Below are 23,023 nucleotides of genomic sequence, written 5' to 3' on the forward strand. Positions count from 1 at the left end.
CATTGTTTAGCACAGTGAGGGATAAGATCAGACAGTAATTTAACTCCGGGGTACAGCAAGTGAGTGTGTATGTTGCGGGTAGGCAGGACCGGGCGGAAGTCATTGTTCTCACTGAAGGTCTCCACACAGTGTACCAGGTCTTCTCTCTGCAGGTCACTGTGAAATTTGACTCAGGTATACAGTGTTCTAACAAGCCCAGCCCCATCTCTAGAGGTGGCCATTAGGTCCTAGGGATCCTACACAAGAAGAAGCTGGCTTGAGTCTCTCCCAGGACCTCATGAGGGCTCTGAGGTCAGACCCAGCTGGGTAGGGGTTCAAGTCTTCAATATCAGTGGTTCTCAAAGTGGGATCCCCAGACCTGATGCATGAGCATCAGCAGGGAACTCCTCAGAAGGGCCCTATGCCAGATCCACTGAATCAGCCACTCCAGGGTCAGGGCCAGCCATCTGGGTTTTAACAAGCCCTCAGGGGAATTCAGATGCACAGTAAACTCTGAGAGCCCCTGCTCTGCATCCTCACCCTGTGATCATCAGTGAGGAGTCTGACTCTCTGAGACAGTCACATCTATTCCAGAAAACTGTCCTGAGTTCCCCCAGGAATCATTTCCAGGAATTATTTAAGAAGCCTGCTCTGTATGTGCCTAGCAGAGTGGAAGCTGCTGGAGAAGGGAGAGACAGCACACAGTCCTTGCCTTGATGGAGCTTGATCCCCAGTGGGAACACAAACAATATGCAAGTAAAAAAGACAGAAACATGGCCAGGTACAGTGGCTCACATCTGTAATCCCAGCACTTTGGGAGGCCGAGGTGGGTGGATGTCTGGAGCCTGGGAGTTCCAGACCAGCCTGTCTCTGCAAAAAATATATTTTGTTTTAAATTAGTGGTACATGATGGTGCGTGGTAGTCCCAACTACTCGGAAGTCTGAGGCAGGAGGATCCCTAGAGCCCAGGAGTTAGAGGTTAGAGTGAGCTATGATTGCACTACTGCACTCCAGCGGGTGACAGAGCCAGACCCTGTCTCAAAAACAAGATAGAGACAGCAATTTTCTGACTGTGAGCAGTGGCTCACGCCTGTAATTCCAGCATTTTGGGAGGCTGAGGCTGGCAGATCACTTGAGGTTGCAAGTTCAAAACTAGCCTGGCTAACATGGTGAAACTCCATCTTTACTAAAAATACAAAAATTAGCTGGGCATGGTGGTACACATCTGTCATCCCAGCTACTCAGGAGGCTGAGGCAGGAGAATCACTTGAACTCAGGGGTATGGAGGTTGCAGTGAGCTGAGATCGCACCCCTGCGCTCCAGCCTGGGAGACACAGGGAGACTACGTCTCAAAAAAAAAAAAAGAATTTTCAGATGGGAAAGGAAGGCAGAAGCCTGATCCACCACAAGAGGAGTGTTTCTCAATATGTAATCCGGGGACCCTCTGACCACGAAAGCCCACCCCAGCCCACTAGGGCCCCTCCCCTACACTGCTGGTTGGTCTCCTTGCTGTTTCTCAGACCTGCCTTCCTCTCTCCCGCTTGAAGGCCAGTGACTTTGATGTTCTGTCCACCTAGAAAGCTCTCTTCCCATCTTGTGAGATGGGCTCCTTCTCTGGGCTCAGGGCTCCATGTAATCATCACCTCCACAGGAGCCCTCCCCCATAATTCTATCTAAAGCAGCCTCTCTGGCTTCATTCTGCAATCACGTATTTCAGCAGTTTCCCAGTTCTGCCAAGCCCCCAGTAGAAGGTGAGCTCTTGGAAACAGGTCCTTAGGCAGATTCTTGTCTGTCCAGGCCTCCACCTCACCAGTAAGCCAGTGTTTTTATTCTTGTTGTTTTAGAGGCTGGATCTAGCTCAGTCACTCAGGCTGGAATGCAGTGGTGCCATCATAGCGCACTATAACCTGGAACTCCTATGCTCCTCCTGCCTCAGCCTCCCAAGTAGCTGGGACTGCCGCGCAGGCTAGTGTGCCCTGCGCTCATTTCTTAGAGTTAACCCTAACCCACTTAATGAGCACCCACGACTCCCTAACCCACGCCCCACTCTTAAGCAGAAGGCCTCAGGCTGGAAGGCAGCAGGGTTTCTTCATGTCCTTTCTTGGTTCTCTAATGATGGGCAAAGGCAGTAGAGACAGAAAGGAAAAGAGGAACGGAGTGCAAGGCGTGACCCTAAGAGGCCAGCCCTGCCAGCAGCACAGATCCCTCCAACCCAACCTCCAGCATCTGTGCAGCATCCTACCAACTCAGAGGCTAGGCGGCCACACTGGGGCAAGACCCCAAGACCCCAGGACCTGGTCCAAGTGCCCTGCACTGGCCACAGGAGTGGACGACGAAATGCGGGTCTGCTGGCTCGGGAGGGCTCTGGGACCTTGGCCCCGCGGGACTGGAAGGACAAACACCTGGCACGATGCGTACTGGCCCTAGGAAGATGGCACAGCAAGGTGCTGGCAGTCCCTGGGTGGCGGTGGCAGGAAGGGCCCAAGGGCAACATTGCTTCAAGAGGTCGAGAAAAGGCGCGCGATTATGTGGCCCCCAGGATGTGGAAGCTTGCTTGGAGCGTGCGGCTCCAGGGCAGCAGCGCGTGGAGGGCCTTAAGGATGCAATACTTGCCCGGGGTAGGGGGGCAGGGGACCTGGAGGCAGCAGTGCGCTTGAACTTCCAGGGAAAGGCAGGAGACATGGCGCATGTGATTCCCAGGATGTGGAAGCGCGTGGAGAGCGGCCCCGGGGCAGCGGAGAGGGGGGTTTTAATATCTGGCACATGTAGAGCCTGGGGCGGTGTTGCTAGCGGCCCGGACCCGGGACCACCGGCGCACTTGGACCGCGGGGAAAGCTGACAGGGCGCACGACCCGAGGAGGCTGCCGCGCCGCCTGGTGCGTGAAGCTCCAGGGCACCGGAGCGCGGGGACCTTAAAGGCTGGCGCGTGCAGGCGAAGGGGCCGCAGGGTGGGCGCTCCTGGGAAAACAGACCGGGAAGAAGGCAACGGAAGGGAGGGCGTAGCACGAGCCGTCCCGGACGCGGGCTCAGGAACGTGCCGAGAGGAGCGCAATCCAGCAGACGCGCCAGGGACCCCGGATCCAAGGTGCGGGGTCCCGATTGGGTGCCTGGACGCCCCGTGACGGTGGCGCCGCTGCCACTGTCCCGAAGCGGGGCGAGGCCCGGCGCCGCGCTCTCGGCTGCCCGCCCCTTCTCCCCGCCCCGCGCTCAGTCCCCTCCCTCCGTCCCGCCTCCTGCCCCGCTCCCTCCCTCGGCGGCTGCCGCGCCGCGCTCCCGGCGCACTCGGAGCCCGGCGGGGACCGGGAGGCAGAGACGGGGCGGCCGTGGCTCCGAGGGCGGGAGCTGAGCCGGGCCCCGGAACCGAAGTTTGGCGGCGGCTCCGGGAGGCAGAGCGGGCGCCCCGGGCGGCTTCCAGGCCCCTTTCGCGTCCTCGCCCCGGACCCGTGGGCAGCCGGGGGACGGAAGCCGCGGCCGGGCCAACTCCGAGGCGGGGACGCCGCGACGGGAACTTGAGGTGGGAACTTTGCGCGCTGCAGCCTCGCCGGGCGCCACCGAAGCGCGGGCCGGACCCCGAGCCTGCAAACTCGGGCTCGGGAGCGGCTGCACGTGGCCGTGGCCCTGAACTCCCCGTGGGGGCCTCGAAACCCGCCTGCGGGGAGGCCAGGGCGACAGAGGACCCGGGAGCCACCGCTGGTGGCGGCGTGGAGCGCGCTTGCTACGGCCAAGGTGCCGGTCGGGTTTCGGTTCTTCCCAAGGAGTCCCCGGGATGCGAAGTCCGGGACGTTCGCCACCGCGGTGACCCGAGCAGGGGCCCATCCCGGCTCTGGACCGAGATGTCTCCCCGGATCCCGGGAGGAGGGAGAGTTAGGGAATGGGGTGGGGGGTGTCTGTCACTTGCTCATTCACTGTATCCTTAGGCACGGTATGGAACCCCCCCTCCACCCCCACCATGGGCCTGATTGAGTCAGTCATTAACTATGAACATAACAAGCATTTATTGAGCGCCTACTGTGTGCTAGGCGCTGGGGATACTGAGACAGTTCACTAGGCACCCCAGTAACTGGTAGGAAGGTGGTGGTCGCAGCCTTAGGGTTTCCATATGGGAGAGAGGTTCAGCCCGGAGGTATGGAAGGAAAAGGGTGAAGTTCATTCATTCATTCATAGATTGGACAAAGATGGGTTGAGCACCTATTATGAGCAGCTCATCATGCCAGGTGCTCAACAATCATTCATTCAGTTCACAAACATTTATGGAGGTGCTATCCTGGGGAGAAGTGAAGAGGGATGGGATGGGGGCAGGATAGAATGGAGGCACCCTTCAAGCAGCTTAGAGAGAAGTAAGGATTAAGACCCAGGCCCCCCCTTGGGAGGTCACAGACTGCTGGGGCGGCCAACTGTAGCAGCCCATGTGTATAGGCAGAAGTCTTGGTTCATCTAATGCATTCATTCTCAAGGTGGGAGGCGTGGAAGCTGGAATTGGTTCTAGAATAGGAAGAAAAGATCTTTTCAAAGCTCCTTAGGGGCGGGTGATGGGGTAGGGTGGGGAGGAGTTGAGAAACACTGATCCGACAGTACTAAGGAATGCAGGTGCCCACCAATGGGGTTTGTGAGTTAAGTTGTGCATTCAGCAGGCATTTTCTTAAGCCCTTGCTGTTATTAAGTCCTTAAAGGGTGTCAGGCACCAAAGTTACCCAGGTAAATGACAGACACATAGAAGAGGAAGACAGACACATACGCCCCCACCCCCTTGGCTGACTCCCTGAGATAAGTACAGAGGGAAGTGAGAGGAGGGAGCAGGAACTGGTCTGATTCATTGTGGGTTGGGGGAAGCTCCTGCCCTATGAATCTGAGCAGAGGTTTATTCATCAGTGTGTATTTGCTACCCCCATACCCATGATAGCAGAGTCCCTATGGAGAGCCTCACCGGCAGCACATCTCCAAGAAAAGTTTGGCACTGCTGACTGGGGCCATGTGGTGGGCACTGTGGCTAGGTCCTGCTGTCCTTCTTTGGGGGATTTTTCAGGCTCTACCAGACCTGAGCTCTACTTGTGCCTCCTCCAGCTTTTGGAGCTCTATAGTCACCTGCTAGGAGGGGAAGGAGGGAAAGTGTGTTTGAAAAACAGGCAAGCGCTGGCCCCTGGGGATCACCCTCCTCAGTCATTCTTGAAGCCAGCCCGTTCCAGTGGAAAGATGTCTGTCGTGGGACACACTCCTAACCTGCAGGGAACTGCAAGTGCACCGGAAACGAGGCCATCTAGGTTCTTCTCCTGAGACCTGAGAGCCCAGGCTCACAGCCTACAGCCTGGGTTCTCAAGCCGTGGGAGTAAAATAATCAACAAAACCCCTAGTTTTGCCAAACTCTGGGTTGCCTTTTTGGCCTCCGGGAGGGAGATGTGACAGTGGAGGCAGAGGTTACTTGCTTCTCCCCATCCCCAAAGACTTTCTCGAAGCTTGTCCTGGAGCCTGATTGGTGCAGATCTGAGCACCACTTTGAATTTTCTGCACCAGATGCACAGCTGGGCTCTGGCAAGAGGGAAGGGAGATGCCTCAGGAAACAGAAGAACAAAGAGATGTGTGCTGGATACAGGGCTAAGTGACTCAAACCAGCTCCAAGGAACTCACCTCCTGGAGCCTCAGTAGGTACCTTGGCTTAGCTGTCCTTTCTCCACCCTGCTTTCCAGTGTTGATGAAGAGTCAACATTGCCTGTTGCTAGAGGTCTAGGAGTACAGGAATCTACTCTTGGTTGATACATTAAGCCCAGAAATGGAGCCCTTGGGTGAAAAATGGCCCTTTAAGTAGAATTAATAAAAAGGGAGAGGCGAAGAATCTAGCTGAAGCACTCCATCGCTGTGGACCATTTTTGTCATCCAGCAGACTGTATTTGATTAACAAAATCAGAAATGAAGTGACTTTGCTACAAATAGGATCTGAATTGTGCCTAAGCCTGTCCCTTGCCCTGAGGTGAGTCTTCAGTCTCACACCCACACCTCCCCAGGAAGGTCCAATCATGCTCTCCCTCCAGAGGACTCCGGTAAGCAGGTGTCTCCCTTCCTGCCATCCCGAGGTCCCCACTGCTCCCCTAAGCCTGCTTCTCTGCTTAATTTTGAGCTACAAGGAGGCAAAGAGAAAAGGATCTCCTGGCTCCAGTCCCCAAACACCTCCCCATGGAAGAAGGCAAACGTAAACGTGCATTTGGTGTTATTTTGCTTGCCTGCAGCACAGCAGGGAGGCTCCGGAGGCAGCCTGTCTTTTTTATAGCGGGGAGGGACACTGGCACTTTTTCTCATTTGGGGGCAAGTGAGGGATGGAGGGAAGAGCCCAGCTCCCAGCGCATAATCTCCCTAGGACCTTGAGCCCCAGCTTTCAGGAGGCCGATGGTGAGAACAGACGGCAGGTGGCTAAGAAAGACAGATTCTCCACCAGGGCACAGCAGCTCTTAGAAATCTAACATGCCAGGACCCGGGCCAGGCTAATGGTTGGATCCATTTTGATTAACGTTTTAATTGGGGATTAATGCAGCCTGACCCGCCTCTGAGTCGGCCGGCCAGGAGCCCTAATCCTGACAGATGAAGCTATACTGGCAGTGAAACGCTGCAGGGCCTGGGAAAGAGTGGCATGGAGAGAGATGGACGGGTCCCCGAGACACCCACTGGGAGTGAGGGAATGGCAACGTTGAGAGACATGGTAGGAGAGAGAGAAACCAAAGCCTGCAGAGTGCAGGAAAGAAATGCTTTCCTTCTGGAAAGTTGCCTTGGAGGCTGTGTTAATTTCCTCCTTTCACATACTTGCACACATTTAGTGGCTTAAAGCAATACAAATTTATGATCATTATTATTTTATTTATTTATTTATTTATTTTGAAGACAGGGTCTTGTTCTATCACCCAGCTGGAGTGTAGTGTCACTATCATGGCCCACCACAGCCTTGACCTCCTGGGCTCAAGTGTTCCTCCCGCCTCAGCCTCCTGAGTCACTGGGACTAGAGGTACACACCACCACGCTCAGCTAATTTTTTTTTTTAATTGTAGAAACAGGGTCTCACTATGTTGCCCAGGCTGGTCTTGAACTCCAGAACTCAAGCAGTTCTCTCACCTTGGCCTCCCAAAGTGCTAGGATTCCAGGCATAAGCCACTGCGCCCAGCCTGAATTTATTGTCTCATAGTTTTCGGAGCTCAGAAGACCAAATGAGACTCACTGGGCCACAATCAAGGCATCCGCAGGGCTTCTGGAGACGACTCCACCCTCTGCCTCCATCGTCAACATCTCCTTCCCAGAGGCCAAGATGGCAACCCTGAGTTTGGCAAAACTAGGGGTTTTGTCGATTTTTTAGTAGTGATAAATATGTTTCCCCAGCCATAGACAATTACCTGCTTCTCCCCATCCTCAAAAACATTCCAAAATCTTGTCCATATGAAATACAGACTAGAAACCCAGTCCTTGATTCACTGCAAGGGGTGGAGACATCACCCCAGCTCCCCAAAAGGAACAAGTGGTTCAAGGAGGCAGTAAAAGACAGGGGTCAAACAGGTTTGGCCTGGAGTCCCGCAGACCTAGTTTAATTCTGGCTTCATCGCTTCTTGCCAGACATAAGTTTTCACTTCTCAGAGCCTCAGTTTCTTCATTTATAAAGTGGGGGTATTAGTGATAATGCCCACCTTTTTAGGAAAGGATGGAGACTCATGCAATTAAGCCTCTAGCACAGCACCTGGCACTTAGTGAGTTTGCAGTGGAGGGAGGCTGTGGTTGCTGCTATTTATAACACTTTGTGCACTTAGCACTCTCTCTGCATTCCCCACTGCCACTTGGAAGAGGGACGGAGAGCATAAGACAGAAAGAACAGAGTCCAGAGAGGCCCACAGTTTTTTGGAACCCCGGAGAGAGACCTGAAAGCAGTTGGGGTCAGCCCAGGACCATTTGTAGAACCATTTCATGCCCCGATGGAATGTAGCCACAGGGACAGGAGGCCCGGTGACACTGCTCATCCCTGCAGCAAACCTCCATTCACCAGATCCCCATGATAGCCCTGTGAGGTCGGCAATCTTATCCCCACTTTCTAGGGGAGGAGGCAGGCTCAGAGAGGCCAGCGGCTCAGTGGGTGTGATGGCCTGCTCAGGCCACAGGGTTATTAGTAGCAGCAGGGGCGACTAGCCACGCCTGGCTTGGACCTTCACTCCATCCCATTCCGCCCTCCCAAACCTACCGCACAGGTCCTGCACCTGTACCCTCAGTCATGTGCTGACCTCAGGGTGGTCACATGACAACTGCCACTCAGAACGCCTTATGGTCTCAATGATCATTTATCTTTGGAAGTATGTTCTCAGCCCTCAGCCATAGCTTATAAGCATCACCTTTTTCCCTAAAGGAAGGATAGAAAAATTGCAAGGAGAGTGTCAGTGGATCTCTGGGCTCCTGAATGGAAATTTGATCAAGGCAGCCCCAGTGCAGAAGATTTTTCTCACGAACCAGAAGGGATTCCATTTCTCCAATGAAGCGGGACTCACAGAGCCTTCCAGAGCCTCTAGGAGATTGACACGTTGGCCAGGGGAGTCCCGGCCAAAGCCCAGAGCAGCTCCTGTGCCTCCAGCCCCTGGGAGAGCTCCAGGCATTCCCAGTCCCCTCCGTCACACAGAATCTCCAGGAGAGCCTGTGAAAGTTCCTGGGCCTCCCCTTCAGGCATTCCCACTGGGAAGGGAGGGCCCCAGGAATCTGTATCTCCACCAGGCACCCCGAGCAATTCAGAAGGTTCTGTTATTCTTGTGCTCTTCATTTTTCTTTTGAAACCTGGGTTAAAACCAGGAGTTGTACAAACCACACCGCTTCCCAGCACGCCTCCTCATTGGCCTGTGCCAGGCTGTCTCATCTTACTCATTTTTCTTCTATTTTCCAATCTCCGTGCTTCTTCCCCTTCCTTTGCCCTTCCAGGCACCCTCCATGTGGTTGATATAGATCCTCACATGTGCTGGAGACCTTGTAAAATATGTAATGTGTGTGTGTTCATTTACATAAATAGCACAGTGCTAGAAACTTCTGTTTCTTTTTCCACTCAGCACACTGTTTTTAAGACCTAAATGTGTTGCTAAACTTCCACCCAGTCCATTGCTTCTGATTCCTGGGCAATCTGCAGGATTCCAAAATCTGCCTCTATGAAGACTTGCCTGTCCACTCCCCGGGGGATGGATGCTAGGGGACCTCCTGGTACCTTAAACAACACAGAACACACATTCTTGTACCTCGTTTGTTACTGTCTTCCATCTGGTTCCCCGGAAGCAAACCCTAAGTGAAGGATTTGAGTGCAAATAATTTATTACTGACAATGTCTGCCACAACTCTTTGTGGTCCCAGGTCTGGGAAATATACCCAGAAGTGGGATTCTGGGTCACAGGGCAGCGGCATCCTCATTTCCCTCATTACCAACCAGTGGCTTTCCCAGAGTGCTAGGCCAGCCCACACACCCTCCAGCAATGGGGTCCGGGGGTCAGATGATGCTGGATCCAAATCCCAGTGGGTCAGGTCAGAAAAGAAGATTCTCTTGGGAAGCAGGGAGCAGGGCAGCCGACTCTTCTCGTAGCTCGTGGGAATTCCAAGGCGACTACTGAGGGTTCACTGAGTATCGGGCATGGAGCCAAGCGTATCACCTATGCCATCTGCTTTTGTCCTCACCATAACTCAAGGAGGCAGGAGCTGTTTATAGCCTCATTATACAGATAAAGAAACTGAGTCTCAGGGGTAAGGCATGACTTGCCGAAAGTCACAGAGCAACTGGCCTTGAACCCAGGTCTCCTGATTTTAAGGCCTGTGCGCCCTTCTGCTTCCTCAGCTTGGGGTGGTTGGCACATTGTCCCCTGAGCTGGAGCAGAACCAGAACCAGCTTTTTTTCAACATCCTTTTTTTTTTTTTTTTTTTCTCAAGACAGAGTCTTGCTCTGTCGCCCAGGCTGGAGCTCAGTGGCACCATCTCCGCTCACTGCAACCTCCACCTCCCAGGTTCAAGCGATTCTCCTGCCTCAGTCTGCCCAGTAGCTGGGATTACAGGCGCCCACCACCATGCCCAGCTTAATTTTGTATTTTTAGTAGAGATGGGGTTTCACCACATTGGCCAGGCTGGTCTCAAACTTCTGGCCTCAAGTGATCGCCCGCCTCGGCCTCCCAAAGTGCTGGGATTACAGGCATGAGCCACCATGCCCGGCCTCAGCAGCCCATTTCCTGTTGCAACTGTCACAAATTACCACAAACTGAGTGGGTTAAGACAGCCCAATTGTATTATCTTACAGGTCTGAAAGTCAGAGATTGGAAATGGGTCTGCCTGGGCTAATATTGAGTATTGGCAAGGCTGTGCTCCTCTCTGCAGGCTCCAGGGAGCTCATTTCCTTGCCTCCTCCAGCCTTTGGAGGCCACCTGCATTCCTTGACTCATGGCCCCTTCCTCCATCTTCAAAGCCCGCAGTGGCCAGTGGAGTTATTCTCATGCCACAGCCCTCTGCCGCTCTGCCTCCTGCTTGCTTCTTCTTCCACAAATAAGGACCCTGTTGATTACACTGGGCCCGCCCAGATCATCCCAGATAATTTCCCGTCTCAGGTCAGCTGATTAGCAGCCTTAATTCCATTTGTAACCTTCATTCCTCCTTGCAATGCAGTCTAACATATAGTCACAGGTTCCAGAGATTAGGATTAGGACATGGGTATCAAGGGGAATGTGGGGACATTTTTCTGCCTACCATATGCCCTGCACTGACCACTCTGGCCTGATGTGATGCACCTTCAGTGGTTACCGGACACAGGGCACAGGTGAGGCCCCTGCCTCTGGCTTCACCATAGCTCTGCTACCCGGTGGCCCCCCTGCCCTTGCCAGTCTAGCCAGGTCAAAACTGCCAGGTGACACCCTCCCCCCCGCAAACACACCCATCAGCTCAGCACTGATGGTCTGGCACCATCCTTGGGAGACACCCATCTCCGCCCTCTCTCCTGGATTTTGCCGGCATCCTCTTCGGTCCATCGTCCCATAGCCAGGAACGGCTTCCTCTGACTCAGCTCACCATAGCGCCACCTATCGGTAGCCTCGGTAAATGGTACCCCCGGAATCCTGATTCTCTTTCCCGCTCCCCCAGGCCCCATTCCTCAGCCAGTCCTGAAGGCTCTTCCTCCAAAGTTCATCCCAAATCCCTCCCGTTCTCCAGGACTTCCACCGCTGCAAACCTTAGTCATTTCCACAATGACTTCCATAGCCTCCAGCCTAGGTTCCCCAGCCCACCAGCCGTCCACTGACCTGGCAGGTGCATATGGACTCCTTGTCCCTTGCAGAATAAGCCCCAGCTCCTTATTGTCAGTCCCCGGGCCCTGCTGCACCTAGCCCCTGCCCCCCTCCTCTTCTCCCAGCTTCCCCTCGCTCTGTGCTGGGCCTTCTCTGATCTTTGATCATCCAAGCCCACCCCCAAGTCAGGGAGCAAATTCTTGCCACTCCCTCTGCCAGGTCCTCACAGAGCTGGATCCATCCATGCGGCTCAGCCCCATGTCCCCTCCTCCAAGGAGCCCTTCCTCACCCCTCCAGCCAGTGTTGCCCCACATCCCACAGTAGACATTCTCCATCTCTCACCTTGCTCTGTCGACAACACTGCAGTCGCTGCAGCCTGAAATGACTTGTGTGCTCATTTGGAAGCAGTCTCTCCCACCAGAAGGTCACCTCCGTGAGGACAAGGGCTGGGTCTGTCTTGTTCTCTGCCGTGTCTCCAGCTCTAACACAGAGTCTGAGTCTGACACGTGATGAGTGTTCAGTAACTATTGAATAAATGAGCAAATGAATGAATGAATGAATGACACCTGCCTCCGGACTTCGCCTCACCTCCCCCATCGCAGCCTCTGCCTCAAACAGCTTCCTCTCACCAAGCATCCATAGACCCTCGGAGGCAAAATCACTAAAACCCACCATGCTGTAGAACTAACACCATGGAGAAATAAAAATTTTCTTGTGAGGATGTCAGGCTGGGTGAAAAGCAGCATTATTTTTCAGAAGCCCAGGCTTTGGGGCCTCTTTGATTTATGAACTTTAGTGTAGGGTCTAGAGGTGCTGAGCCGTCCATCTCACATCAGTTCGGGTATCTGCAAGACCAAAGGCCATGGAAAAATATGCCTGTTCTTCCTTTAGCAAGTTCCGGCCTCGGCATCTCCCTAGGGAACTCTGGCTTTGAGAACAAGGTCGTTACTGTGTTTATTACCCTCCGAGTAGCATCAGCCTCTCCATACTCACTGTGCTGCCGAGACAGGATCACTTTCCACACAGGAAACTCACATGGCGGCAGGGCGTGAAGGAAATAAATTGCTAATTGGAGGAGTTTTCTGCTGGAGGGAAAGCTGGGAGGGTTGAAAGAAGAAATTCCTAAAAAGAAGAGGTCATTAAAGCCATGGAGATTCACAAGAGCCCTCCAGGGCTTGTGTGAGGTGCTTTCCCTTTACCTCCATCACCATTCTTGCCAAACAGAATGTCACTTTTTCTCTTGTCTGTGGTAGCAAAGATGAAACAGCAGAGCTGAAAAGAGAGATCACCAAGGAAAGTGCCTGAAAGGGATTATTCCCACGCCTCCAAGGGATCCTGGCAGGCTGTGCCTGAGGAGATGGGTTCCAATTTTAGGTGAAGTTAAAAAAACACTCTCACCGTCTAAAATCAAATCATTTTCTTTTAAACGCAGGTGTACCCTAGTTTTCCAAACCCTGATCTATGCAATTGTAGCCTGCCCCAAAGATCAGTGAGTAGTAGAGGGATGATGTGCTTTTGTAAAGCAATTCCTCTTAGGAAGGAGCCCCTTTTAAGTGTGAAACACCCTGCCTCTCCTTCCAGCACCTATTAAAACACTTTCTCATTCATTTGTACATGTGTTTGTGTATGTGTGTGTGCATGAGCGGGTGTATTCCTGAACATGTCCACACCATCGACCCATATTTAAGTATTAGAAATGGGTTTCCATTTGGAATTGATAGACTTTTATCACTTGATTCCATCGGGGATTTGTCTAGGGAGAAGGCTAGTGAATTTTTTTTTTTTTTTTTGAGACAGAGTCTTGCTGTGTCACCCGGCTGGAGTGCAGTGGCACAATCTCAGCTCACCGCAACCTCCGCCTCCCAGGTTCAAGGGATTATCCTGCCTCAGCCTCCCGAGTAGCTGGGATTACCAGCACGTGCCACAACACCTGGCTAATTTTTGTATTTTTAGTAGAGATGGGGTTTCACCATGTTGGCCAGGATGGTCTCGATCTTATGACCTCGTGATCCACCCACCTCGGCCTCCCAAAGTGCTGGGATTACAGGCCTGAGCCACCGCACCGGGCCGAGGGCTGGTGATTTTTAAAAGCAGAGTGTTTGACTCCTACTAAGTTTTCTGTGCATCAGCTTAATTCCAGAGAGCTCTGTAGCTGTAATCTACGGGTCTCAAACTCAAATGCCTATAGGGCCAGGAAGGAAACACATGTGAGTGGAATAGAGTGGGCGTTAGGAAGACAATAGTGAGGGTGGGGGGTGGACTGTGGTGGATTGGAGTATGTGCTGCCTAAAGGGGTAGCCATTTCTCAGTTGGCGTTTGGGCCAAGTGTTGCCAGATATCCTGATTTTTTAAGAGAAGCCAAGGATATGGATTTTTACATGAAATTTCTCAACTTTCAAAAACTTCTCCAAGCCAAGCAAAATATTTGTGAACCAAATTCAGCCCATGAACTGGTAATGAATAAGCAATCTTGTTCCAGTAGCGCAAACCCTTAGCTTTGAGGGTAGGGAAGGAAGGAGTCCGTGTGAGTTGATGTTTTGACCTCGGTTCCCCAGAAGTCGCCTTATCATGTTGATCTCATCAACAGGAGATGTACTTATTTAGCAAGCACTTCTTTGAGCCCTTACAGTGCTAAGCGCAGGGATTCAGAGATGACTGAAGCATGTTTCTTCCCCCAGGGAGCAGGCTGCCTAATGAAGGAGCCAGGCTTGCACACAGACAATTCTAGAACTGGGTGGTAAGTGCCGTGAAGACGGATGCACCAGTTGTAAGGGGAGGGGTGCTCGATTTAGCTGGAAGAGCCGAGGAAGGCTTCCTGGATGAACGTGGCTGTCTAGCTCACCCCTGCATCCATCCTCGAGGTGATGTTTGCGTCACCTGAGCAAACATGGCATTGCTTTCATAGCTGTGCATTTCTTTGTCCGTTGCTTCTGATTTATGGCAAATGATACCTGTTTTCCATTAATGGAAACAATATAAGTTGTCCCTTTAAAATAAATAATAATAGGCCAGGCGCGGTAGCTCACACCTATAATCCCAGCACTTTGGGAGGCCAAAGTGGGCAGATCACCTGAGGTCAGGAGTTCAAGACCAGCCTGGCCAACATGGCAAAACCATTTCTACTAAAACTACAGAAATTAACCGGGTGTGGTGGCACACCTGTAGTCCCAGGTATCGGGAGGCTGAGGCATGAGAATTGCTTGAACCCAAGGCTCAGAGGTTGCAGTGAGCCAAGATGGTGCCACTGCGCTCCAGCCTAGGCAATAGAGCAAGATTCTGTCTCAAAAATAATAATATAATAATAGACAATAATTACTGAGTACCTACTATGTGCCAGGCACTGCATTAAATGCTCCTATGTACATAATTCATCTAGGCCTCCCAGTAATCTTATCAAATAGGTCACGTGGCTGTACCCATTTTACAGACAAGGAAATTGAGACAAACCAAGGTTGAGTCACTTGCCTAGGCTGTGTGACTCCAAAGTCTACGTTCATAACCACTAACCAGGCTTCTCTACCTCAGCATTAAGGGCATTTGGGACCAAATAAGTGTCTGTTGTGGGGACTGTCCTGTGCATTGTAGGACATGCAACAACATTCCCTGGCCTCTACCTACTAAATGTCAATAGCATCCCCAGTCATGACCAGCAAAAATGCCTCCAGGCATTGCTACATGTCTTTTGAGAGAAAAAATCAGCCCTATGAGAACTGTAGGTCTACACTAAATTGTTTTTCCAAGCCAAATAAATACCAAAAAAAAAAAAGGTTAATTTAAAATAAAATGTTAAGTAAATAACAGTACATGTGTCACCTGAAAATCCACTAGGATGTCAGCTGCCTGGGATCAGAGACCGCCTTCACATTCTGCACACGGCTGCAACCACAGTGCATAGATGGATATGGGAGATTCGTGAAGGCTGGGAGATGCTGAACAATATTGTTGCTATTTCACTATTAGGTGAATGTCTTTGTCAGCTCAGGCTGATGTAACCAAATATTAATACCACAGACTAGGTGGCTTCAGTAACACTTATTTCTCCCAGTTCTGTCGGCTGCAAGTGCAAGAGCAGGGTGCCAGCAGCATTGTCCTCCAGGTTTCACACTTAGATGCCTCCCTGAGTGTTCACACGGCAAAGAGAAAGCCCTGGTGTCTCTTCCTTTTTTTTTTTTTCTGAGACGGAGTCTTGCTCTGTCACCCAGGCTGGAGTGCAGTGGCACGATCTCAGCTCAGTGCAACCTTCACCTCCCAGATTCAAGTGATCCTCATGCCTCAGCCTCCCTAGTAACTAGGATTACAGGTGCACACCACCATGCCTAGCTAGTTTTTCTATTTTTAGTAGAGACAGGGTTTCACCATGTTGGCCAGGCTGGTCTCAAACTCCTGACCTCTGGTGATCCACCCGCCTCAGCCTCCCAAAGTGCTGGGATTACAAGCGTGAGCCACTGTGCCTGGCCTGTCTTCCTCTTCTTAAAAGAACACGAATCCCATCGTGGGGACTTTGCTGTCATAACCACATCTGAACCAAATCACATCTCAAAGCCCCCACCTCCTAATACCATCCCATGGAAGGCTAAGGGCTGCAGCCTATGGATGTGGGGGACAAAGATTCCATCCCTAACTGAGTATCTGCGGAGTCTGCATTCTCAGCAAGGTGAAACTAAGGGTGGTCACTAAGGTCTTTCCTCCCTTCTCCCCACAGGCCCGAGAGGGATGTGAAGGCTCAAAATGACCCTCTTACCGGGAGACAATTCTGACTACGACTACAGCGCGCTGAGCTGCACCTCGGACGCCTCCTTCCATCCGGCCTTCCTCCCGCAGCGCCAGGCTATCAAGGGCGCGTTCTACCGCCGGGCACAGCGGCTGCGGCCGCAAGATGAGCCCCCTCAGGGCTGCCAGCCCGAGGACCGCCGCCGTCGGATCATCATCAACGTGGGCGGCATCAAGTACTCACTGCCCTGGACCACGCTGGACGAGTTCCCGCTGACGCGCCTGGGCCAGCTCAAGGCCTGCACCAACTTCGACGACATCCTCAACGTGTGCGATGACTACGACGTCACCTGCAACGAGTTCTTCTTCGACCGCAACCCGGGGGCCTTCGGCACTATCCTGACCTTCCTGCGCGCGGGCAAGCTGCGGCTGCTGCGCGAGATGTGCGCGCTGTCTTTCCAGGAGGAGCTGCTGTACTGGGGCATCGCGGAGGACCACCTGGACGGCTGCTGCAAGCGCCGCTACCTGCAGAAGATCGAGGAGTTCGCGGAGATGGTGGAGCGGGAGGAAGAGGACGATGTGCTGGACAGCGAGGGCCGCGACAGCGAGGGCCCGGCCGAGGGCGAGGGCCGCCTGGGGCGCTGCATGCGGCGACTGCGCGACATGGTGGAGAGGCCGCACTCGGGGCTGCCCGGCAAGGTGTTCGCCTGCCTGTCGGTGCTCTTCGTGACCGTCACCGCCGTCAACCTCTCCGTCAGCACCTTGCCCAGCCTGAGGGAGGAGGAGGAGCAGGTAAGAGCCCACGCCCCGCGGGGAGATGCGCCACCATGAGGGAAGGGACCCTGAGCATTGTCACCTCCTCCAGGAAGCCTCCCCTGATTGCACACTGGCTGAATAGTATCCCTGGTCCCTCCTGACATCAAGAATGTTTGTGTGTATGGTCTGCCTCCCTGTTAATATGTGAGCGCATGGGGGTCCATCCCTGTCCCTGTCCTGGCCTCCACTGTGCCTGCCACTGCACTCTCCCTTGCCAGTATCTAGAACAGTGTCCAGCATAAACAGGCTCTCAGCCACTATTTGTTGAATGAGCAAATGAGTGGATAAATGGATGGCTTGATTTTTGACGTGCCTGGCCCTGAGTGAAGCATATTACATAGATCGTCAAATTTATCTCAACCACTTGGCCCTTTCTCAACCTTCCTAATCCTTTGCATCATAGTAGCCCAGACACATTTTCTGGGTCCTGAAGATAATTTTTACTGATGGGTACGTGTGTGTCTACAAATGGTGAGCATTTCTTTTTGTTACATAAGAGAATGAATGGAGTTTATTTACTCTAGGGCCTGCCACGGGTGTGTGCTACGGTCTAAGGGCTCCCACTCATCTGGGAGTTCACGGGAGCCGGGAGCTGGGCTGCATGTGCCACCTACGTCTTCTCTCCCCAGGGAATGATAAGAGCCCTGGGGAGCTCCCTGGAGCAACCCTGTGGGGGAAGTGTTTTCACACCCACTCGGTATTTGAGGACACTGCCCAACCCCAGGTCTAAGTCCAGTCTGTGTTTGTAAGCATGGAAATATGGCTCCCACGTGGCAGCTTGGGGACCTAATATAGCCCCACCAGACTATGTGATTTGGGAAACAGGGTTTCCCAAAAATTTGACTTGGTTGCCAACATTAAAAGTGAAGATTTTTTACATAAAAATTCAAAATCTCAGCTTCTTTTAAAAATCATAAGATCAGGCCAGGTATGGTGGCTCATGCCTATAATCCCAACACTTTGGGAGCTGGAGGCAGAAGGATCGTTTGAGCCCAGGAGTTCAAAATCATGCTAGGCAATGTAGTGAGACCCTGTCTCTACAAAACAAACAAACAAACAAACAAACAAATTTTTAATTAGCCAGGTGGGGTGGCTTGCACCTGTAGTCCCAGCTACTTGGGAGGCTGAGGCAGGAGGATTGCTTGAGCCTTGGAGGTGAGGCTGCAGTGAACCGTGATCACACCACTGCTCTCCAGCCTGGGCAACACAGTAAGACCCCATCTCTAAAAAATAAAATTAAAAAAAAAAATTCTAAGGTTGGGTCCCTCCCCTCCCCCACCGCTGCCAACATACACACCAACCTGCAGTCCTACACGGCAGCTCCTGGGGACAGCCAAGTCCACAGGGGCCCAGTTCAGTCTCCTTGTGTATGAGACCATGGGCCTTTGAGTTGGTGACTCCTTCCCTATATATGGGGATTCTTAAGCTTCAAGAAAGACCAAAAAGTCTCAGAGCTACAAATTGTATAGGCAGTGGAGAAACAGGTATGGCGGTGTGAAATGAACGTAAATATCATGCCAGCCAGTATTTTTTGAGCACTGACTGTATACCCTGCATGTGCTAAGTGCTTTACATGCACTCTCGAATTTAACATTAGAAGTACTCACCATATCAGGATTTTTCCACTTATGTATGTGGAGGAAGTAGCAATAGCTGTTGCATTAATCATCCACAGAGGGCTGCTGGTATTTTTTGTATACATTGAATTTTTTTTTTTTTTAAGAGACAGAGTCTTGCTTTGCTGCCCAGGCTGGCCTCAAACTCCTGGCTTCAAGTGATCCTCCCACCTCTGCCTCCCAAAGTGCTAAGATTACACTGTACTGGAGTATAGTGGTGCAATCTTGGCTCACTGCAACCTCCACCTCCCAGATTGAAGCGATTCGCATGTCTCCTTTATATGCACTCTCCAATTTCACATTAGAAGTACTCACCGTGTCAGGATCTTTCCACTTATGTATGTCGAGGAAGTGAGCCCCCATGCCTGGCTTATAAGCTGAATTTTTAAATGGGTATTAAGAAAATAGCGTTCAACTAGTAAAGTTAACTTTTTAAGCTTTTTTTAATTAGATAAACAATTTTAGGCCACATATGGTGGCTCACACCTGTAATCCCAGCACTTTGGGAGGCAGAGGCAGGTGGATCACTTCAGGTCAGGAGTTCAAGACTAGCCTGGCCAACATGGCAAAACCCCATCTCTACTAAAAATACAAAAATTAGCTGGGCGTGTTGGCACTCGCTTGTAATCCTAGCTACTTGGGAGGCTGAGACATGAGAATCACTTCAATCGGGGAGGTGGAGGTTGCAATGAGCCAAGATCTCTCCACTGTACTCCAGTCTGGGCAACAGAGTGAGACTCTGTCTGAAAAAAAAAAAAAAAAGAGAGATGGTGTGTTGCTATGTTGCCCAGGTTGGACTCGAACTCTTGGACTCAAGCATTCCTCCTGCCTCAGTCTCCTGAATAGCTGGGACTACAGGCACATGCCATCCACCCAGCTGGTAAAATTAACTTTTAATAAGCATGAGAGGTAGTGATGATGAGGTCAGGGCTAGAGCCAGATAGCCTGAATTCAAATCCTGCTTTCTCCTCTCTAGGTGGGCAGTAGCTGTGGGCAAGTTACTTAACCTCTTTGAGCCTCTGATTTCTCACCTGTCCAGGGTGGGTATGAACAGGCCCACCTCACAGTGTTGCAAGGATTCAGTGAGTTCACATGAAGTGATTACAAGTGATTGGGGCCGGGTGCAGTGACTCACAACTGTAATCCCAGCACTTTGGGAGGCTGAGGCAGGCAGATCACTTGAGGTCGGGAGTTCGAGACCAGCCTGACCAACATGGAGAAACCCAGTCTCTACTAAAAACACAAAATTAGCCAGACATGGTGGCACATGCCTATAATCCCAGGTACTCAGGAGGCTGAGGCAGGAGAATCGCTTGAACCTGGGAAGCGGAGGTTGTGGTGAGCCGAGATTGCACCACTGTACTCCAGCCTGGGCAACAAGAGCAAAAAAAAAAAAAAAAAAAAAAAAGTGATTGGGCTAAGTCCACACTACATGACTACATGAAGGGATTAGAAGTGGTGCATAGCGAGTGTGCAGAAAGTCCTCTCTTAAGGATTAAGGTCAAGAAGAAAACGAAAGAAAAGGGAAAATGCTCACCATTTGAGACCTGTCTGGAAATTGCTGTACTTAGTATAAGTTTCTTCTCAGCTCCAACATCTTTGATCGTGATTTTATCAGGAAAATACTAATAAAGCCACTTGTTTTGTTCGACTTCTGATACTTGCTTTTTGAAAAAATAGTAATACCTTGCCTTTTTAAGGATTCAGTGAAAATGCTCTTCTTCAACTTCATTTTGGGGCCCAGAGTGGGATTCACTGCTTCACTTGCTCCTTGTGCACACATTTGAGTGCCTACTGTATGCAGGCACTACAGGGGAGACAGGGTGACCAGGACAAGTCTTCCAACCTCAAGGAGCTTCAAGTCTATTGGGGTTGGGATGGATTAGTGGCACCACCCCCCATCACCATAAGCATGAGACACAAGCCAAAGAGGCTCTGTGTGGGAGGCCCACTGACGCTGCTGGAGCTACTTAGTGGGGCACACTCCAGGAAGGCTTCGCAGAGGAAGGGGCTTCCCATCCCAGAGGTCTAAGACCTTAAAGCCCTACCAGGTATTAGCTCATATCTCCAGCCTCTAACATATTCCTAGAGACAGAATTGTTCAGGTGGGGCTTCTCAAACTCAGCGGTAACCCAGAACCTCCAAGATACCCCAGGCTGAAACCACACTGGCCTCTCCTCTCTGCCAAAGGCCCCTTCAAGGATGAGGCCCAAATCCACTCAAGGACTGTTTACCACCCAGTTATATTCCAGACCAGAGAGGCAAGCTGGCAGCCTGCATGCCAATCCCAATAAAAATATGTGTTTTCGTGGGCCATAGAGTATTTCTTTGCATTGAATTACCACCAGGACTTAAATCAACATTTTATCTATTTAACCAACATTATCACCAACATTTATCACCAGGAGAGTTCATGTAAAACTGCACATTTCCAGCCTCTTTTGAAAGCTTTGGTGAGGCAGCCTTAGCCTAAATTTGCCTAAATTTAGCCTTAGCCTGAATTTAGCCTTAGCCTAAATTTGGGGCAGTGATGGGGGCACTGAACATGACTATCCCTCAGAGTCCATTGGGAGCCATGGAGGGTGCTAAGCAGAGGAGGAAGAGGATCCCTCTGGCTATGTGTGGAAAATGGACTGCAGGGATGAGGGAGCCCATTGGAGAGGTGACTGCAACTGTCCAGGCAAGAAAGAACAGTAGCCCGACCAGGTGGGAGCAGTGGGCAGTGGGTTTGATTCTCGCACTGTTTTAAATGAAGAGACTTCCTGGGAGTTATACACAAGGTGGTAAGGATGACGCCAGGGTCTTTTGTCCTGAGCAATTGGAAAGATGGGATTGCCGAAAGCTAGGGAGGGAAACCACCAGTGGGCAGAGGAAACCAGGATCCCATGGCAAGTTCGAGATGCCCCTCAGACACCCAGGTGGGAGCGTCAGGGAGGCAGCCAGTTGGGGGTCTGGAGTTCAGGGCCGAGGTGGGGGCTGGAGAGAGAGATGAGGAGCAGCCAGAGTAAAGATGGTGCTTAGTGCCGCAGGCCTCAGAGCGGGCACAACTAGGGAGAGGACCCGGGGCCACTCAACCTGGAGAGGTCACCTTCCGCCTGGGAACCCCAACAGGGCACAGGGCAGAGCTTCCGCGCTCCTTCCCTGGTGGGCCCGCTGACCCCTCCGGCGTCCCTTTCCCTCTCTCCCAGGGCCACTGTTCCCAGATGTGCCACAACGTCTTCATCGTGGAGTCGGTGTGCGTGGGCTGGTTCTCCCTAGAGTTCCTCCTGCGGCTCATTCAGGCGCCCAGCAAATTCGCCTTCCTGCGGAGCCCGCTGACGCTGATCGACCTGGTGGCCATCCTGCCCTACTACATCACGCTGCTGGTGGACGGCGCCGCTGCAGGCCGCCGCAAGCCCGGCGCGGGCAACAGCTACCTGGACAAGGTGGGGCTGGTGCTGCGCGTGCTGCGGGCGCTGCGCATCCTGTACGTGATGCGCCTGGCGCGCCACTCCCTGGGGCTGCAGACGCTGGGGCTCACGGCCCGCCGATGCACCCGCGAGTTCGGGCTCCTGCTGCTCTTCCTCTGCGTGGCCATCGCCCTCTTCGCGCCCCTGCTCTACGTCATCGAGAACGAGATGGCCGACAGCCCCGAGTTCACCAGCATCCCTGCCTGCTACTGGTGGGCCGTCATCACCATGACGACGGTGGGCTATGGCGACATGGTCCCCAGGAGCACCCCGGGCCAGGTGGTGGCCCTGAGCAGCATCCTGAGCGGCATCCTGCTCATGGCCTTCCCAGTCACCTCCATCTTCCACACCTTCTCCCGCTCCTACCTGGAGCTCAAGCAGGAGCAGGAGAGGGTGATGTTCCGGAGGGCGCAGTTCCTCATCAAAACCAAGTCGCAGCTGAGCGTGTCCCAGGACAGTGACATCTTGTTCGGAAGTGCCTCCTCGGACACCAGAGACAATAACTGAGCGCAGAGGACACGCCTGCCCTGCCTGCCATCTGTGGCCCGAAGCCATTGCCATCCACTGCAGACGCCTGGACAGGGACAGGCCGCTTCCGAGTGCAGTCCTGGCGCAGCACCGACTCCCACGCACCCGGGGAAGGACACCCTCACTCCCACACCCCGGGAAGGGCACCCGCACATCAGCAGAGGGGCCCTGCCCCTCCGCCTGCAGCCATGAAAGGAAGCCGGGTCGTCAGCCCAGCCCCGCCCGCCCCAGCCCCTATGTCTGTTTCCCTCAGTAAGGAGATGGCTTATTCTTTTCACCATGCAAATAACATGCCCAGCAAAAACTTGCTTTATGGGTCTGCCTGGAGAAAAAAAAAATACAAACAGCAACAACAACATGTCTGTCTCTAATGTGGATCATGTCCAGGGAAAAGAAACTGATGAAAAAGAGAGAATGCTTTCCATGGGGCTCTCTTAAAAGGGGGAGCTGGGTTTCTCAGCAAAGCCAGCGTGTGGGGACTGGAAGTAAAGGGCCCTATGTGCTTGGGTCGTTCAGGCCCGGTGGGGCCCTACTGGGCCTGAAAAAAAGAGAGAACACTTTCAGGAAAATGACTTGTGAATACTGTACTCCCTGTCTCGTTTCTCTTTGACTCCCCCCATGTCTGGGGCCTGCCTTTCTCCTTTTTCCCTTTTATCCTTTTTTCCTTCTCTTCCATCCT

At 52.5% G+C, this 23,023-nt stretch overlaps 1 protein-coding gene across 2 annotated transcripts; it reads left to right on the forward strand.

Moving 5' to 3' along the window:
- Positions 1-3,226: 3,226 nt before the first annotated feature.
- KCNG1 (potassium channel, voltage gated modifier subfamily G, member 1) lies at positions 3,227-22,699 on the forward strand. Of its 2 annotated transcripts, XM_011951362.1 has the most exons (5): positions 3,245-3,493; positions 12,479-12,599; positions 13,904-13,962; positions 15,928-16,727; positions 21,556-22,699. In XM_011951362.1, exons 4-5 carry the CDS (start codon positions 15,954-15,956, stop codon positions 22,321-22,323), a joined length of 1,542 nt encoding a protein of 513 aa, XP_011806752.1. In that variant the 5' UTR covers positions 3,245-3,493; positions 12,479-12,599; positions 13,904-13,962; positions 15,928-15,953; the 3' UTR covers positions 22,324-22,699. The 2 variants fall into 2 exon arrangements, with proteins under 2 accessions (XP_011806751.1, XP_011806752.1); XM_011951361.1 differs by lacking the exons at positions 12,479-12,599; positions 13,904-13,962 and having other exon boundaries at positions 3,227-3,493.
- The last annotated feature ends 324 nt before the right edge of the window (positions 22,700-23,023 follow it).

The sequence above is a fragment of the Colobus angolensis genome, unplaced genomic scaffold, assembly GCF_000951035.1.
Source record: "Colobus angolensis palliatus isolate OR3802 unplaced genomic scaffold, Cang.pa_1.0 Scaffold319, whole genome shotgun sequence".
Classification (NCBI taxonomy): Eukaryota; Metazoa; Chordata; class Mammalia; order Primates; family Cercopithecidae; genus Colobus; species Colobus angolensis.